Consider the following 16,839-nt stretch of genomic DNA (forward strand, 5'->3'; position numbering starts at 1 on the left):
AGCTGAGTATCCATCAATAAAGCTGATGAGATAAATTCTCAAATCCACTCAAATTATCACACCCTAATCAAAATTCAAATTAAATTCAACAAATTTCCTAATAAATTAACCAATTTCAATCGAATTTCCAAAAAAACATCAAATTTTCAAACAAATTCACCAATTTCAGTGGACATACCGTCGATAGGAGTGGTGGAGGATGAGGGTTCCTATCCTCTTATATGGGTCGGTCACAGCGGCAAGGATCCTCTGCAGTGTATTGAAGATTCTAACATCATTGTCAAATAACGAAAACAATTTCTCTCTTATTTCATAAATTTATACTCCAAAACAAATCATCTCCTTACATTCAATGATCCAAACTAACTTAAGCAAAAAATTTAAAAATGACCAACTTAATTAAAAGCATAAAAAACATAACATTCCACTAATATGTCTAATTTACTTTTTTACCACTTTTGATAATTATACCACACTCCACTAACTTTACGTCACTCATATTTTTATTGTTGTATGAACCTCTTGTTTGTTGTAGTCCCCTTATTATCCCTTATTATGGTTCCATTTCATTTTTAATATTTTTTTATAACAAACACCATATTTCACTAACTCAATTTCATTCGTATTTTATTATAAAATTAATACTTCCTTCGCTCATTAGTAAATGTCTCATTTTTTCTTGGCTCGGGTTTTAAAAAATTATTTAATTTTGTAAAAAAAAAACTAAAAAAGGACTAGTGGAACGTGGATTATATTTGTATATTATATTGGTTTTTATAATAAATGTGAGTAAAACGTGGGTTAGTAGAATGTGAGATCCCCTTGTTGAATATAGTAGGATAACATTTATGGCGGACATATTAAAAAGGAAAAATGAGACATTAAGTATATAAAAATAGGATCCACGTACCACTAAGTTTATCGATCTGCTTTTTTTTTTTATATTTCTAAAACCTAGAGTCAAAATGAGACCCATATTGAGACGAAAGCAATATACAAAAGTATGATCAATTTTCCACGAATCTCTTTCATTCAATTTTTAGATTTTGTAAAATTCGTGCCATATTAAATAATTATGGGGTAATAAGAAGAGTTTAATTTGTTGGGCTGGGAAATGGAGTACATACATTTGAATAACTCAATTATGAAGTATACCTAAAATTAATTAAGAGCCCAACCATATTGCTCCTTCTAGGTTTAGCCCCAAATTTCTAAGCCGGCGCCGAACCCTAAGCTGAATCTGATTAGATCATCTGAGTGGAATATGTGTTGTTAACGTAGGCGGAGAGAGCTCGAACGGAGAATCGGAGGCTCTGCTTCGTCAATGGAGAGAATTAAGAGCTTTGTAACTGCATTGTAGGTAAGGTTTTGTTTGTTTCTGAAATTTGGTTCGAGATTGTTTGTTTTCTACAACCGATGAGTTGAACGCACTGTGCAGCCCAATTCCACTCATATAGTTATATGCAGCATGCCTTCATGAGATGTGCAGAACAAAATCTATTCTTGGTTTGCCAATTGAGAATATACTGTTAAAGCAACCAAATTTCACTTGAAAAATGAAAAATCTGCATTTAACTGTTTTAGGTGTGATTTTGGATTTTCGATACTAGTTGCTATATGTATATGTGATGTCTGCATTTAACTGTTTATTTGGAAATATCAACCCTCAATTTACTGAACCTCTTTATCAGGATTTTTGTCAGGTATAGGTCCTCTTGAAGGTTGCAAGCTCATTCAGAATAAAAAGGTGAGCTTCAGTTGTTACTTGCTAACATCTCTTTGCCAGTATGGGGATAACAAATCTTACTTGCAAACATCTCTTTGCTAGAATAACATCTTTCTTGGCTCTAAGTATTGTCTAAGCTCTTTTTCTATGCGATAATTACTACTAATATGTACCATATTATGTCAAATAAATATTTCTAGACTTTACTAATATAGTATGCCGTATCCTAATTATGTCAGAAGTTTTTTAGCATACACATTGCTGGAACTTACTAATTTGTTGATATATTATCTTATCTTTTGTCTTATTGCAACCTAACAGATGTCACTTGTGCATGCCTTCATAGTCATGAAGAATGAGGCAATTGAATGGAGGCATGCACAAGAGACATCTTTTAGGTTGCAGAAAGAGAGTGAAACCAAGAGAAGAGAGTGAAATGAACATGGAAACAAATAAATGGTGGCTGGTAATTATAGACAAATTCTTAGTGATTTTGCTCTTTTTTCAAGTTTGAATTCGAATTTTGTCATATATCTCGGAAATCAGAATCAGAAAATCTATTCTAAAAAATCTTTCACACTATGTCAGTATCCCATTATCTTTAATAAAATCATCCTGTAGCCAACCTTTTTTACCACATAAATTTAATATTCACGCACAAAGCTAGATATGTAATGCAGCTTCACAATACAGAGCACACGGCTCGAGATACACATGTATTAACCAATTGACAGTTTTAGTTTTTCTCAGTCTTTAATACAACAGCTTCTCTGAAAATTATATAATATGCATTAGATGTACATAATATTATCTTTGAAATCATTTAATGATTTCCTGCCAAAATTAGCTAGAATGGGATTTTGTGAATTTTTAGAAAAATCTGTCATTATAGATGTATAGATGTATAGATTTTTGTCTGAGCGGTTCTAATGTATTTTGTTTTGTCTAATTTGTTTTTCAAGGCCCTTTTTATACCCTTATTGTTTAGAGTAGTGAGTCAAGTGATGGATGTAAATGAAGTTGGAGGTGGAGGTGCTGGTTATGGTGGAGATCCGAATGAGCAGTTCCACCGAAACGAGGCAATCTCAGCTGTTGCTGATGATGATGGTTTTCTTGGCGAGGAGGATGACGACTATGAGGATCTCTACAATGACGTTAATGTTGGTGAGAACTTCCAGCAGTCTCTTCGTAGGAATGAGGACAACCCAACGCACAGGAACGAGGAAGTGCAAGACAAGAAGCCGAAGGTGGCCCAACCCACGCCACAGCTGCAGTTGCAGCCACAGCTTCAGCTGCAACCTCAATCACACCTAGAGGGTGGAGGTATTGGTTTGCCAGATGATGCAGCTTCATCCAGGATTCCTGGTGTAGTAGAGGGGTTTCACGATGTAGGATTTAGAGGGAATGCCAGTGCAAGTGACGTGGGACTTGGTAGAGGTGCGGGAGGGCTAGTTCCTGGTGGTGGGGGTGGATTTAGAGTTGAGTTAGGGCAGTCATCGAATAAAATAGCTGATTTGGAAGAGCGGGCCGTAAACAGCAATGTCCCAAATAACCAACAAATGGTTCATCATCAGCAGCCACATGCGGCTAACTTAGGGACTTATGATAATGCTAGGAGCACGGGGAATATGAACGGGTCTGGTGGAAATGTGTATGGAGCTGATGGTGTGAGTGGAGGGCCTGGCGGTGGAGGTGATGGAGCAGTTGGAGGTGGAGGTGGGATTGGCAGTGGGGGTGGAGGGACAATCCTCTTTGTCGGTGACCTTCATTGGTGGACAACAGATGGTGAACTGGAAGCAGAACTTTGCAAGTATGGACCAGTAAAAGAGGTGAAGTTCTTTGATGAGAGAGCTAGTGGCAAGTCCAAAGGATACTGTCAAGTCGAGTTTTTTGATCCTGGAGCTGCCACCTCCTGCAAAGAAGGAATGAATGGCCATGTTTTCAATGGACGGCCCTGCGTTGTTGCTTATGCCTCACCATATACTGTGAAAAGAATGGGAGAGGCCCAGGTTAACAGAAATCAACAACAAATGGGTGGGACAGCACTTAACCAACCTAGGAGAGGTCCTGCGGATTTACCTAGTAAACCTGGTGGAGTTGGTAACAATATACCTGCTGTTGGAAATCAGCATAGTGCTGGGGATAATAGTGGCAGGGGCTTTGGGAGAGGAAACTGGGGTAGAGGTAATGCTCAGGTAGGGATTAATAACAGAGGCCCAGTTGGCCCAATGAGGAATAGGGCTGGTGGAATGGCTGGTCGTGGCTTAGCTGGTAATGGATTTGGTCAGGTTGGTGGAGCCCCTCCAATGATGCACCCTCAGGCTATGATGGGCCAAGGTTTTGATCCTGCTTTTGCAGGTCATATGGGGAGAATGGGTGGTTATGGTGGATTTCCTGGAGCTCCTGCAGCTCCCTTTCCGGGCATCATGTCTTCATTTGGGCCTGTTGGAAATGTCGGTTTGCCCGGTGTAGCTCCACATGTTAATCCTGCGTTCTTTGGGAGGGGGATGCCCTTGGGTGGCATGGGGATGGGTCCCACTCCTGGAGTTGAGGGGCCTAATATGGGAATGTGGTCAGATCCTAATATGGGAGGATGGGCAGGTGATGAACATGGAGGGAGAGCAGGGGAATCTAGTTATGGGGAAGAAGCTACTTCGGACCATCAGTATGGGGAGGGGAGTCAAGAAAGGGGGCCGTGGACAAATACCACGAAGGATAAAGATAGAGGGTCAGAAAGGGACTGGTCTGGCTCTTCTGAAAGAAGGTACAGAGATGATCGAGGAGCTGGGTATGAAAGAGAAGCGCCTAGAGAGAAAGCTGTTCGTCAAGATCTTGATTGGTCAGAAAGGAGACATCGTGATGACAAAGATGTCGGCAGAGACAGGCAAAAAGAGCGGGAAAAGGATCGTGAGCGTTCCATAGACCATGAGCGTGGTGGCCGTGAGCGTGACAGAGAACGGCATAGAGATGATAGAGACAGATATGCGGATCACCATAGGCACAAAAACCGCGAGGCAGAATATGATGATGATTGGGACAGGGGAAGATCATCAAGATCCCATGGCAAGTCAAGGGTGTCTCATGAGGAAGAGCATAGATCACGATCAAGGGATGCTGATTATGGGAAGAGGCGACGTCTGACCTCTGAGTAACTCTTATGGATTGCAGAGCAACTTGAAGATAATTCTTCTCTTCTTGCTGGATGCTAGTAAGTCCTTCAACTCTATTGTTCTCATTTAATTTATGGTAGACTTTTCTTACCTTGCTATTCGTTTCAATTGCATCTCTTCTTAATAATGTAAAATTAGCCTTTGATTTCTTTGTTATGTTGTTATAGCTGGATCATCTCACATAAGTAAAGCACTAGATTTTCCTTCTTGAAATTCTAAAACAAAAGTTGAGCTGCCTATTAAGGTTTAATTTTAAATCTTAACAGACAGTTTCCAATTCTTAGTAGTTAGGTACCTCTCAGCCTTGTTAAACTTGAGAATATAAGTGCATTACCTTAACTTCTTTCTTTTTCACGGGATAAGTCTTCTCGGCAAAAAATATCAGTTTAGTTGAAAAACTTAAGCAAGAATTAAAAGTTAGATAGTACTCCCTCCGTTCCGCAGTAGTTGAGTCATTTCTTTTTCTGCACTCGTTTTAGAAAAATGATAATAAATAGTTAAAGTAGAGAAATAGTAAAGTAAGAGAGGCAATACTGTAGAGAGGAGTCTTATCTATATTATTCTCTTTTTTACTTCATTTCTTCTCCAATTTTAATGCAAAATTGTGAAAGTAAGAGAGATGTAGAGAGAAAAAGTAATTAAAGTATTGTTAGTGGAGAATGAGCCCCACCTCATTAGAGTGAAAAGAGTTTCCAAAATTGGAAAGTGCATATTCGTGTGAGACGAACTAAAAAGGAAAGAGTGCATATTCATGTGGGACGGAGGGAGTATTATTTTTCCAAAACGAGTGCAGAAAATGAAATGACTCAACTACCGTGGAACGGAGGGAGTAATAACTATCACTTGGCAAGCTAGAGTATAAAAGGATCACACAAGAACTTAATATGCAAACATGATTATAGTATAATTATAAACACTCTCGAAACAATAGGAGTCAACAAAAGTGATAATCTTCTGCTCCCTAGCGCTGGGCCAGCTATTTCCAAAATGAATCTTCGATGCCTTTGTGTTCGGAAAACAACCTATTTATTTTACCGAGCCGGGACAAAATGTCCAAAGCCTGACCGTTTCTGGGGGGGGGGGGAGTTTCTGAGATGTGTGTGCCTCAGTGAGTATCACCTTTATCTGTTGCAACACAATACTCATGTATAGATTATATGGATCTCCAAATTGTCATCTTAATTTGTTCCATGTTTTTATTGGATGTTGGTTATTACCATATATGTTCTCCCTGTAAATATTTGGAAATAGAAAAGTGAGAACTGCATTTAGCTCTCTGATCATGAAATGAACGGAACCCTGTCAACTATGATGCATAGTTACTTGTATACGTCGTGTTGGATACCTTTATTTTTAATTAAATCTGTCCATTTAATCAATCATTCTGATTATGTCATTGATATTGCCATTGGGGGTGCTGTTTTAAGCTCAATTACCACTGCAACACCCCGATTAGATATCTGGTTGACACTAATAGTATATAACTCGTGTCTAACATATTTGTTCTGACCGTAGTTGGGAGGCATTGATATTCCGTTGGAGGTTGTTCGCTGAAGTCTGGAATCCAGCAAAAGCAGAGGGTGCATAAGATTCTACTTAGTAGAGGATGAGAAGTCATGGTTAAACCTCGTAGTGTTCGTTAGGCAGAGAACCTTCTATTTAGTTGTCAGACATTTCATTTATGTTAAAACTCGATTGTGTCTTTTTCAAATCAATGTTGTGGATGATGGGTTAAAAGGCATAGTGGATATTTGAAAATGAGATGTTGTATGCATATGATGTAATTAGATTAAAAGACTTAGGATGTTCCCTCTTTGCCCATATTTTTGTTTTGAATTTTGTTCATGTAATTGTTTCTCCCCTGTTTTTAGTTGGGTGTAACTTGCTTAATTGATTTGGGCAAATATCATGTAGCTGTTAGAGCATAGTTGTGTCTCGTGCGGGCAGACCACCTTGTTGAGTCCTCTCCTATGGACTATTATGGACTATTCTGGACTCGTTTCGTCATTCTGGACTTCGGGCAGTCTCTTCAAACTTCAGACCTCCTTGAGTCATGCCTCTTCTCCCTTATTATTGCTTAGAATGAGAACGACTAACGAATCTTGCAATTGTCGTGGCGTAGCCCTCGTCCGTGGTCGACACATACGATACGTTTCACTAGATTCACATCTAACATGCTTTGTTAATTGAATGTTAACTTTGCAATTTTTTTAAAAAGTGACCTATTATTGTAAATATCACAAAAGTTCCATTAATTATCAAAGGAATTAGAGTTACACTACCAGCAGAATAAGCATAACATCACATAAGGGCATTCACAATCGTCTGGGCTATCGTCCACTATTGCAGCACCCCACCCTAGACCCCCGCCCTCCACCTAGTCAGCGCCCAAAGGCCGGACAACGGTCGTTTAGGCTATTGTTTGCTACTGCTGGCACCCGAACGAAGAATTTTCTAACTTTTTTCTTTTTAAATATTAATTATTTTAGGTGTTGCCTTTTAATTTATATATTATTTTGATATTTTTTTATTTGGTAACATAAAAATTTTGAAAAGATAATTTCGGAAAAAATGATTAAATTCGCTGACCTTTCGTATTTGACATTTAATTCGCCGACCTTTCAAAATATGAGATCAATGCATGCGTATTTTTCGGAATTAGGGATTTTCGATTTTTTATGCATTTTCTTTTCTTTTTTTTTATTATTTCCTTCATAACCTTTATAATTGACCAAATTACCCTTACAAATTTTTAACACAGTTTATAAAAAAATCGGTTTTTCTCCCAAACCTTCTTCCACCTTCCTCCGCTCTCATCCCCAACGCCATAGTTTTTGTCAATCAAGCTCATATCTGTTCAAATTGTGGCTCGTGATCGTGCTGCTGTTCCCACTATTACTACTACTTGGTTGAATGTGATTTTGGGGCTCTATATTTTGATGATCGTGACTTTCCTTATTGTGATTACTTGAGATGAAGTTCCTCTCGATCAGGCTGGAGAGGAATCTGCGCTCAATTTGGCCCGAGATCAGGCTGGAATTTTTGAGGATCGGGTCAGATTTAACGGTGGCGGTTGAGTTTCTGGAGATTGGCTGGAGCGGGATTGAGGAGAAGAAATTGGAGATCTAAAAAATTTGTATATCTATGTATATTTGGTCCCGCTGCCATGGAGGAGAGAATAGGGTGGGGGCAGGTTTGTGGAAAGAGGCGTGCAGTTTGGGGATCGGATGTTTTCTCATAAATTATGTTAAAATTTATGAGAAGGAAATAATAATAATAATAATAATAATAATAATAATAATAATAATAATAATAAAAAGAAAAGAAAATGCACAAAAAATCGAAAATCGCCGGATATGGCAGATGAAAAATGGAGATGTACGGGCTACTTGGATCAATAAAGCCCAATAAAGGCCCGCACGAGCTGCCAATTTTCTTTATCGACCGTATTTTCGATTCTTCTGTTCTGTATCTCTCCCTCCCTCCCTCTCCGACGGATCTAAATTCGCTATTTCATCAGGTGAGCTTCTTACTCTCGGAATATATACACTGAATAATAGTGTCTCGGTTTAATTATTTGCATTACCTTTCCGCCCTTTTCAATTTTTAGTGACGAGCTGCATCAGTTTCGATTCTAGGGTTAGAAAATTTCTCATTCATGGCTTGAATTGATGATGGACTTTTGTGATTTTGCACAAACCATTTTGGCTTCCTTAGCATGATTGGCTGTTTGGGCACATTTAGGGTGCTAAATTTTTTCTTGAATGTAGGAATTGAAGTTTTTACTTAATTTCTCTATTCCAATCAATGTTGTGTTTTACCTATACTTATTCCCTTGGCCTGCAGATCAAAATTTCTGAAGTGGATAGTGCCCTCAATTTTTGTTTGATGGCTTGTTGTATTTTTAATTTATTTGTCAGGACCCTTATTGTAACCCTTATTGTTTAGAGTAGTGAGTCAAGTGATGGATGAAAATGAAGTTGAAGGTGGAGGTGATGGCTACAGTGGAGATCCGAACGAGCAGTTCCACCGTAACGAGGCAATCTCAGCTGTTGCTGATGACGATGGTTTTCTGGGCGAGGAGGATGATGACTATGAGGATCTCTACAATGACGTCAATGTTGGCGAGAACTTCCAGCAGTCTCTTCGTAGCAATGAGGATCACCCTGCTCACAGGACTGAGGAAGTTCAAGACAAGAAGCTGATCGTGGACCCGCCTCCACCTCCTCCGCCACAGATGCAGCAGCAGCCACTGCTTCAGCCGCAACCTCAACCGCAGATAGATGGTGAAGGTATGGGTTTGTCGGATGAGGGAGCTCCATCTAGGATTCCTGGTATAGTGGCGGGGTTTCAAGATGTGGGAGTTAGAGGGGATGCCAGTGCAAGTGACGTGGGACGTGGTAGAGGTGCGGGAGGGCTAGTTCCTGGTGGTGGGGTTGGATTTAGAGTTGAGTTAGGGCAGTCATCTAATAAAATAGCTGATTTGGAAGAGCGGGCCGTAAACAGCAATGTCCCAAATAACCAACAAATGGTTCATCATCAGCAGCCACATGTGGCTAACTTAGGGACTTATGATAATGCTAGGAGCATGGGGAATATGAACGGGTCTGGTGGAAATGTGTATGGAGCTGATGGTATGGGTGGAGGGCCTGGTATTGGAGGTGATGGGGCAGTTGGAGGTGGAATTGGGGTTGGCAGTGGGGGTGGAGGGACAGTACTCTTTGTCGGTGACCTGCATTGGTGGACAACAGATAGTGAACTGGAAGCAGAACTGTGCAAGTATGGACCGGTAAAAGAGGTGAAGTTCTTTGATGAGAGAGCTAGTGGCAAGTCCAAAGGATACTGTCAAGTCGAGTTTTTTGATCCTGGAGCTGCGACTTCCTGCAAAGAAGGAATGAGTGGCCATGTTTTCAATGGACGGCCCTGCGTTGTTGCTTATGCCTCACCGTATACTGTTAAAAGAATGGGTGAGGCCCAGGTTAATAGAAATCAACAACAAATGGGTGGGACAGCTGTTAACCAACCAAGAAGAGGCCCTGCAGATTTACCCAGTAAACCTGGTGGAGTTGGTAACAATATACATGCTGGTGGGAATCCTCACAATGGTGGTGATAATAATGGCAGGGGTTTTGGGAGAGGAAACTGGGGTAGAGGTAATGCTCAGGGAGGTATGAATAACAGAGGCCCAGTTGGCCCCATGAGGAGTAGAGCTGGTGGAATGGCTGGTCGTGGCTTAGCTGGTAACGGATTTGGTCAGCTTGGTGGAGCCCCTCCAATGATGCACCCTCAGGCTATGATGGGCAAAGGTTTCGATCCTGCTTTTGCAGGTCACATGGGGAGAATGGGTGGTTATGGTGGATTTCCTGGTGCTCCTGCAGCTCCCTTTCCGAGCATCTTGTCTTCATTTGGGCCTGTCGGGAATGTCGGTTTGCCCGGTGTAGCTCCACATGTTAATCCTGCGTTCTTTGGGAGGGGGATGCCCTTGGGTGGCATGGGGATGGGTCCCACTCCTGGAGTTGAGGGCCCTAATATGGGAATGTGGTCAGATCCTAATATGGGAGGATGGGCTGGAGATGAACATGGAGGGAGAGCAGGGGAATCTAGTTATGGGGAAGAAGCTACATCGGACCATCAGTATGGGGAGGGGAGTCAAGAGAGGGGGCCGTGGCCCAATACCATGAAGGATAAAGATAGAGGGTCAGAAAGGGACTGGTCTGGCTCTTCTGAAAGAAGGTACAGAGATGATCGAGGAGCTGGGTATGAAAGAGATGCGTCTAGAGAGAAGGATGTTCGACAAGATCATGATTGGTCAGAAAGGAGACATCGTGATGACAAAGATGTTGTCAGAGACAGGCAAAAAGAACGTGAAAAAGATCGCGAGCGTTCCATAGACCATGAGCGTGGTGGCCGTGAACGTGAAAGAGAACGACATAGAGATGATAGAGACAGATATGGTGATCATCATAGGCACAAAAATCGCGAGGTAGAATATGATGATGATTGGGACAGGGGAAGATCATCAAGATCCCACGGAAAGTCAAGGGTATCTCATGAGGAAGAGCATAGATCACGATCAAGGGATGCTGATTATGGGAAGAGGCGGCGTCTGACCTCCGATTAACTCTATTGGATTGTAGAGCAACTTGAAGATACCGCTTCTTTTCTTGCTGGATGCTAGTAAGTTCTTCTACTATATTATTCTTTTTGAATTTATGCATATGGTACACTCTTTTGCCTTTGCTATTTGTTTTAATTGCTATCTCTTCTTAGTAATGTAAAATCAGCCTTTGACCTTCTTTGTTATGTTGATTATAGTTGGATCATTACACACCAATAAGCACCAGATTTTGGTCATGCATTTCTGTCTGTTGATTCCCCTTCTTGAAAACCTAAAACTAAAGTTGAGCACTTGAGCTGCCTATTGAGGTTTATTCTGTAGTATTTCTAACTCTGAACTGACAGTTTCCATTTTTTAGTTTAGGTGCCTCTCAGCATTGTTAAACTTTGAGAATGTTAGTGCATTTCCTTAACTTCGTTTTTGTTCACTGGATAAGTCTTCTTGGGCAAAAATTTCAGATTAGTGAAAAACTTAAGCAAGAATTAAATGTTAGTTAGCAATAACTATCACCCGGCCTGATCGAGTAAAAAGGACCACACAAGAACTTAAGAAGCAAACATGAATGGTTTAATTAATAAACAATCTCGAAATAATAGGGATCAACAAATGAGATAATTTTCAGTTCCCTAGTGCTAGACAAAATGCCCAAAGCCTAGATGACTCTTTGTACGGAAAACAGCCCTTTTATTTTACAGAGCCGGGGCAAAATGCCCAAAGCTGACTACAGTCTAGTTCTAATCTAATTTTGATAATACTAACTCAACAAGATAATAGTTTGTTTAATGAAATAACAGAAATAGATACGTGCTCTTGCTCGCCCTTTTTAATTTGGTTATCTAGCAAGGCATTTCGAATGATAAATTTTCTTTTGGAATGCTTTGTTTGTTATTGGGTGTAGGTACTAGGTAGTGCCGAATGGGGGTTAGAGTTTTCTGAGTTATGTGTGCTTATTTCAGTGAGCATCACCTATCTGTCGCAGCATATACTCAATGTATATATTATATGGACCTCCAAATATTATTCTCACAAATAGTTAAAGTGAGAACTGGTTTAAGGACTCTGATCCACGAAATTAATGGAGTCCTATCAACTGTTCCCTGCTCTGCAAAATTTGTTCTCGACTATTATTTTATACCTTACATGGTTACATAAAGCCCAGCAATGTCAAGGGTGCATAGATGGCTCTATGATGTAGATGGTGATAAAAATTTGGGAATTATTAATTAAAAAATATTTTCCGATTCTTGAAGAACTGCTGTCTCCTTTTTGTGTTAGGCGAAGGCTAATTTAGAAGTAGATCTCAGATTGTTTTGAATATACACCCATGGAATGGAAAGGTGAAGTAGTATATTAAAAAATAGTATTTGCAAATACTGGAATATATTTCAGCATTAAATTTGATGAGGAAAATATACAGTTAGAGAGCAGTTTTCTGGCTAAACAAAAGTAGAAAATTGTAACAATGTATTATCCGTTGCCTCTTACTCTTGCATTGCATAGTAGTTTCTTGTAGAATTTTTTTTTGTGAGATCCGGCACACCTAGCACACTTAAGGAGTACTGTATGCCATTTATATCTAAATGTGTCTATTCAATCGAATATTCTGATTATGTCATTGATATTGCTATTGGGGTGCTGATTTAAGGTCAATTAGCACTGAGTAGATATCTGGTTGATATCGACAGTATAAACTCGTGTCTAACATATTTGTTCCGACAGTAGTTGGGAGCCGTGATATTCTGTTGGAAGTTGTTCGGCCGAAGTCTGGAGTCCAGCAAAAGCAGATAGGTGTATGCATAAAGATTCTACGTAGGAGAGGATGAGATGGCATGGGGACACCTCTTCGTGTTCGCTAGGCTGAACCTTCTATTTAGTTTTCAGACATTTTCATTTATGTTTGAATTCGAATGTGCCTTTAACAATTTCATGTTGTGGATGATGGGTTAAAATGGTGAAGTCTAACCTGAGACAGTGAATATTTGAAAATGAATTGTTGTATGAATATGATGTAATAGATTAAAAGACTTGGGATGTTCCCTTTTTGCCCCATATTTTTGTTTTGAATTTTGTTCATGTAATTGTTTCTCCCCTGTTTTTTTTGGGTGTAACTTGTTTAATTGATTTGGGCAAATATCATGTAGCAGTAGAGAATAGTAACTATAGACAGCTAACAAATGTAAATGTGTTTGTATGTAGAAATCGATTTGTACATATGAAAAGAGGAAAATGAGGTGTGTATTCTTTGTTTTTTGATTTGATGTGTTTATGTATCCTCTATTATTTACCCATTAATTTTACTTTTATAATAGTTCGCATTTGATTAACCCGCGACCCGAATATGGTTGGCACGGTGAATTGGAAATTTCAAATAAACTATAATTTTTTTTAACTCTAAAACATGCTTTGAATTTTTTTAAAATATGTTTATATTTCAGTTTGGTTTTATAAATCTTAAATTAGATTTTCAATGCCATGATCTATTATAATCTATTTTTACAAGTGAAATGGATAAATCTACTATAGATCTTGGCTACCCAAAAGTGCTCTATCAATACACACCAAAGTGAGACTCTCTCACAACTAACAAGTATTTCACTCAAATAACTCGATGGTATGCACACAGCACACTATCTTTTTCCTGTAAAGAAAACCACTATACAAGCCTATAGAATTTATCAAATACCACAAGCCACAAAAATAGAAGCAAGATTATGATTATGCTTATGATTAAAAAATCTTAAATAAAATTATATGCAAGAAATTTCTCATCCATGACTTGAATTGATGATGGAATTTTGTGGTTTTGCACAAACCATTTTGGTGTCCTTATGGAAAACCTTTCATCAGATTATGAAAACTATGAATGTGCTAGCTTTTTCAGTTAGATATTAGGAGGGGAAGTTTTTATTTCAATTCCAGATTTTGAGAAAATTTGCATACTGTTACTGTTATTACTCTTTGGTGATGTTTTTGTGTTTCTTTATAAATTTCTCTTTGAGTTATTGTTTTCCTGAATGTTGCTACTCAAAATTAAAGAGAATTTGTACTATGTAAATTCGACGGAAGAAGATAAAGATTTATGTATTGATGGATGGAATGACACTCAAGAAGAATGAACTGAACTACTGCTATTCACTGATTTCCTTGAGTTCTTGTTGTTGTATTTTTGCTTTATCATCTTCTGTTATATTGGTTGTCTTGATTTTGAAAATAGCAATTGTATAGAAATTTTGTCTGAACTGTGACCAAAAGGAATTCATACTATCATTCTGTTTCATTCAAACTTAAATGAGGCCTGTGCTAGGAAGAAATTTTGTCTCAACTGTGGCCAAAAGAAATTCGAAACACGTACAGGGAGGAGCGTTTCATCAGCCATGTCCGCAGGAGGTGCATTCGCAGCCACTTCTGCCATCCTTGAAGAGTTAGGTATCGAGAAAAGGGACACGGACAAGATTAATTATGTCTACACCCGCGAGAAAAGGCTCAACCCAAATATCAACTAGTTACTGATGGTGCAGTTCCTGTTGAGTTCTTTGTAAAACATTAGCACACTGAAAATGTATAAATGATTGTATTTTTGGGTCTTAAAAGCTGCTGTGAACCTGCAATTTCTGATTGGATAATTACACCAAATAATCTATTTCCTTGTTGTGTTCAAATATTTCAACTTCTCAGGTGCAAAATCTAAGTCATACTGAATTACTCGAGCTTTTAGCTTGTTGGCGCGAGCTGGAACAGCTTCTCTGCTTGGTCAGGGAAGAATGTAATGAACAGAAACGCACCTAGGCAACGAGCAACCAGTCTTTCAAAAAACGAGCATATAACACGAGATATGACATGAAAATGTAACACTAGAAACTGAAAATCCGCACTCACAGATGAGAACAGTCCCCAGCACTGCAGAGATTTTGCCTTGGACTTGAATCAGACCAGCCTTCCCCGCATCTTGCAGCTCCATTGAGCCAATGGCATCGAATGTACCTGCAGCCACGCTATCTATTACCCCTTTGCTTTTATACGTAGTATATTTTTAGGTCATTTTAATAAAGGATGACCTAAAATGATCTAAAAATTATAAAATGACCTAAAACTGATTAACAATGACGTTTTGTGTTTTTGGTTAATTATTCACCATTAGATTATCTAATCATAGGGCCAAGATTTGGGCTGCATTTCTGGATTTAGATACCTTCTTGTTTGGATCATTTCCCTATATATATAATACTCAAACACCAATTAAAACAGAGGAGGATTGTTGAAGATTGATCACCAGGTTTTACAGATTGTAGTCCGGATGTTATGCACGCTATGTTCTGATAACCGGCTTCCTCCAATTTGTAGGCAGCAGCAGCAGACCTTCAATTATCGTCCAGTCGAAGATCTACATTACTGATATTACAACATTACAAGGATCAAAATTCATAGCAAAATGATACCTGAGTCCCTCTTGACAAACAAGCAGCAGCTTGCTGCTCTCAGATGAAAACTGGTTCTTGACAGACTGAACGAATTCCGGATTAGGCTTGGTGAAAGGCAACCCGAAAAACAAGCCCGAGAAATTGTTGTGCACGGTTCTCTTTATTATCGTTCCTGCCATTTCAAACATATATACAAAAAACTAGTTACCAACTGCATAACAAACAGCAGCAAGATGAGTTAGTTAGTTAGTTAGTTATAATAATATAACATGCCTAAATCGTTGTCGTTGTTCTGAATGAACAACGGGACGTGGTAGCAGTTCTTTATGTGTGCTCTCTCAAACTGAGTTTTGTCGCGAACGTCTACAACCGCGTAGCCCTCGACCGCTATCAGCTTGTTGGCCTCATCAGAGTCCACGAAGCTCACTTCGGCCCTGATCACCGATCTTCTAATATGCAGTTGTGGCCTCTTAGTCGCTCCGGTGATCAACCAAGATGGGCTCAAGTTGCTGAAACCACATTGCTAGGCTGTTAATTAACCATATGAGTAAGTAGCAAAGTTCATTTCTTGATCACTCACAACTTGTATAGTGTTAATGTGAAAATCTATTTACACATATCTTCAAGATCTGAAAATTACACATAAAAACTTGGACTAAAGTGTGATTTTAAGCATTGCATAGATAGAATTCTGCAGTATGATTTGGTTGGTTAAAGATTTGAATTGGAAATAGTGTATTACCTCTGAGAGGAGAAGGCTAAGTGGTGACAAAATGTTATCCCTGCCATCTCTCCACACACACACACTCTCTCCCTCTGCATATCTTTTTTTGTCTACTTTCCTTTTCTCCAACGAAATTTACGACTGTGAATGGGTTTCTGCCACGTGGCACAAGGAATTTAATGAGATTGGATATACCTTTTTAGGTTAAAATTGAGTGTTTTGGGGATTCTCAGCTATTCCTTCTTTTTTTTATTGGGCAGACTTTTTTTAATAAATTAAAAATGATTGAATCACACAAGAATCCATTTCTTGAGCAACCGAATTTAGATGGAGCGAAAATTGCTATGAGACTTCCTTCACTATAGGCTTACGAATGACGAGTGACAATTTTATATTTTTATGATTTAAAAGTGATATTTTATGTTCTTATGTTCCTAACCATTAGTTTTCTTTTCCTATTTTGATCGATCCTGCTAAATTAGTTTACGTTTAATTTTAATTTTTTTTATCTATTATTTACTCTATACTCTCTCCAATCTTCATTTAATGCCTCATATTTGATGCGCGCGGATTTTAATAAATTGTTTCTCATATTTAATGCGTGCGGATTTTAATAAATTGTTTGACTTTGTAAGTAGGTTGAAAAAAATTAGTAGAATATGAGTCATACTTTTATATAATCC

The 16,839-nt window shown here is 38.8% G+C and overlaps 3 protein-coding genes across 8 annotated transcripts; 2 read left to right on the top strand and 1 right to left on the bottom strand.

Annotated features, from left to right (window-relative positions):
- Nucleotides 1–1,114: 1,114 nt before the first annotated feature.
- On the top strand, nt 1,115–6,751 carry LOC121752321 (cleavage and polyadenylation specificity factor subunit 6-like). 2 transcript variants are annotated; one of them, XM_042147323.1, is made up of 5 exons: nt 1,115–1,360; nt 1,692–1,747; nt 2,073–2,192; nt 2,689–4,934; nt 6,412–6,751. In XM_042147323.1, exons 3-4 carry the CDS (start codon nt 2,082–2,084, stop codon nt 4,876–4,878), a joined length of 2,301 nt encoding a protein of 766 aa, XP_042003257.1. In that variant the 5' UTR covers nt 1,115–1,360; nt 1,692–1,747; nt 2,073–2,081; the 3' UTR covers nt 4,879–4,934; nt 6,412–6,751. The 2 variants fall into 2 exon arrangements, with proteins under 2 accessions (XP_042003257.1, XP_042003258.1); XM_042147324.1 differs by lacking the exon at nt 2,073–2,192 and having other exon boundaries at nt 1,116–1,360.
- Nucleotides 6,752–7,512: 761 nt separating this feature from the next.
- Nucleotides 7,513–13,092, top strand: LOC121752239 (cleavage and polyadenylation specificity factor subunit 6-like). 5 transcript variants are annotated; one of them, XM_042147195.1, is made up of 3 exons: nt 7,513–8,416; nt 8,743–11,073; nt 12,737–13,092. In XM_042147195.1, the coding sequence occupies exon 2, from the start codon at nt 8,861–8,863 to the stop codon at nt 11,015–11,017; it is 2,157 nt and encodes a 718-aa protein (XP_042003129.1). In that variant the 5' UTR covers nt 7,513–8,416; nt 8,743–8,860; the 3' UTR covers nt 11,018–11,073; nt 12,737–13,092. The 5 variants fall into 5 exon arrangements, with proteins under 5 accessions (XP_042003129.1, XP_042003130.1, XP_042003125.1 ...); XM_042147196.1 differs by having other exon boundaries at nt 8,850–11,073; nt 12,734–13,092; XM_042147191.1 differs by having other exon boundaries at nt 7,514–8,416; nt 12,734–13,092.
- A 1,480-nt stretch (nt 13,093–14,572) lies between these two features.
- Nucleotides 14,573–16,333, bottom strand: LOC121750582 (rhodanese-like domain-containing protein 9, chloroplastic). Its single transcript, XM_042145140.1, has 6 exons — nt 16,175–16,333; nt 15,706–15,941; nt 15,451–15,604; nt 15,285–15,370; nt 14,891–14,995; nt 14,573–14,796 (listed from the first exon to the last, which is right to left on the bottom strand). Exons 1-6 carry the CDS (start codon nt 16,252–16,254, stop codon nt 14,726–14,728), a joined length of 732 nt encoding a protein of 243 aa, XP_042001074.1. The 5' UTR covers nt 16,255–16,333; the 3' UTR covers nt 14,573–14,725.
- Between the last annotated feature and the right edge of the window lie 506 nt (nt 16,334–16,839).

This window comes from Salvia splendens, chromosome 10 (genome assembly GCF_004379255.2).
Source record: "Salvia splendens isolate huo1 chromosome 10, SspV2, whole genome shotgun sequence".
Classification (NCBI taxonomy): Eukaryota; Viridiplantae; Streptophyta; class Magnoliopsida; order Lamiales; family Lamiaceae; genus Salvia; species Salvia splendens.

What these genes read in the sequence shown, in the direction of transcription:
- LOC121752239 (XM_042147195.1), top strand. Translation starts at nt 8,861, where the DNA reads ATGGATGAAAATGAAGTTGAAGGTGGAGGTGATGGCTACAGTGGAGAT.
- LOC121750582 (XM_042145140.1), bottom strand. Translation starts at nt 16,254, where the DNA reads ATGCAGAGGGAGAGAGTGTGTGTGTGTGGAGAGATGGCAGGGATAACA. An exon ending in GAACAACGACAACGATTTAG is followed by an intron (nt 15,605 to 15,705) that starts GCATGTTATATT and finishes TTGAAATGGCAG; the next exon opens with GAACGATAATAAAGAGAACC. An exon ending in GTTTGTCAAGAGGGACTCAG is followed by an intron (nt 15,371 to 15,450) that starts GTATCATTTTGC and finishes CGATAATTGAAG; the next exon opens with GTCTGCTGCTGCTGCCTACA.
- LOC121752321 (XM_042147323.1), top strand. Translation starts at nt 2,082, where the DNA reads ATGAGGCAATTGAATGGAGGCATGCACAAGAGACATCTTTTAGGTTGC. An exon ending in AAACAAATAAATGGTGGCTG is followed by an intron (nt 2,193 to 2,688) that starts GTAATTATAGAC and finishes TTGTTTTTCAAG; the next exon opens with GCCCTTTTTATACCCTTATT.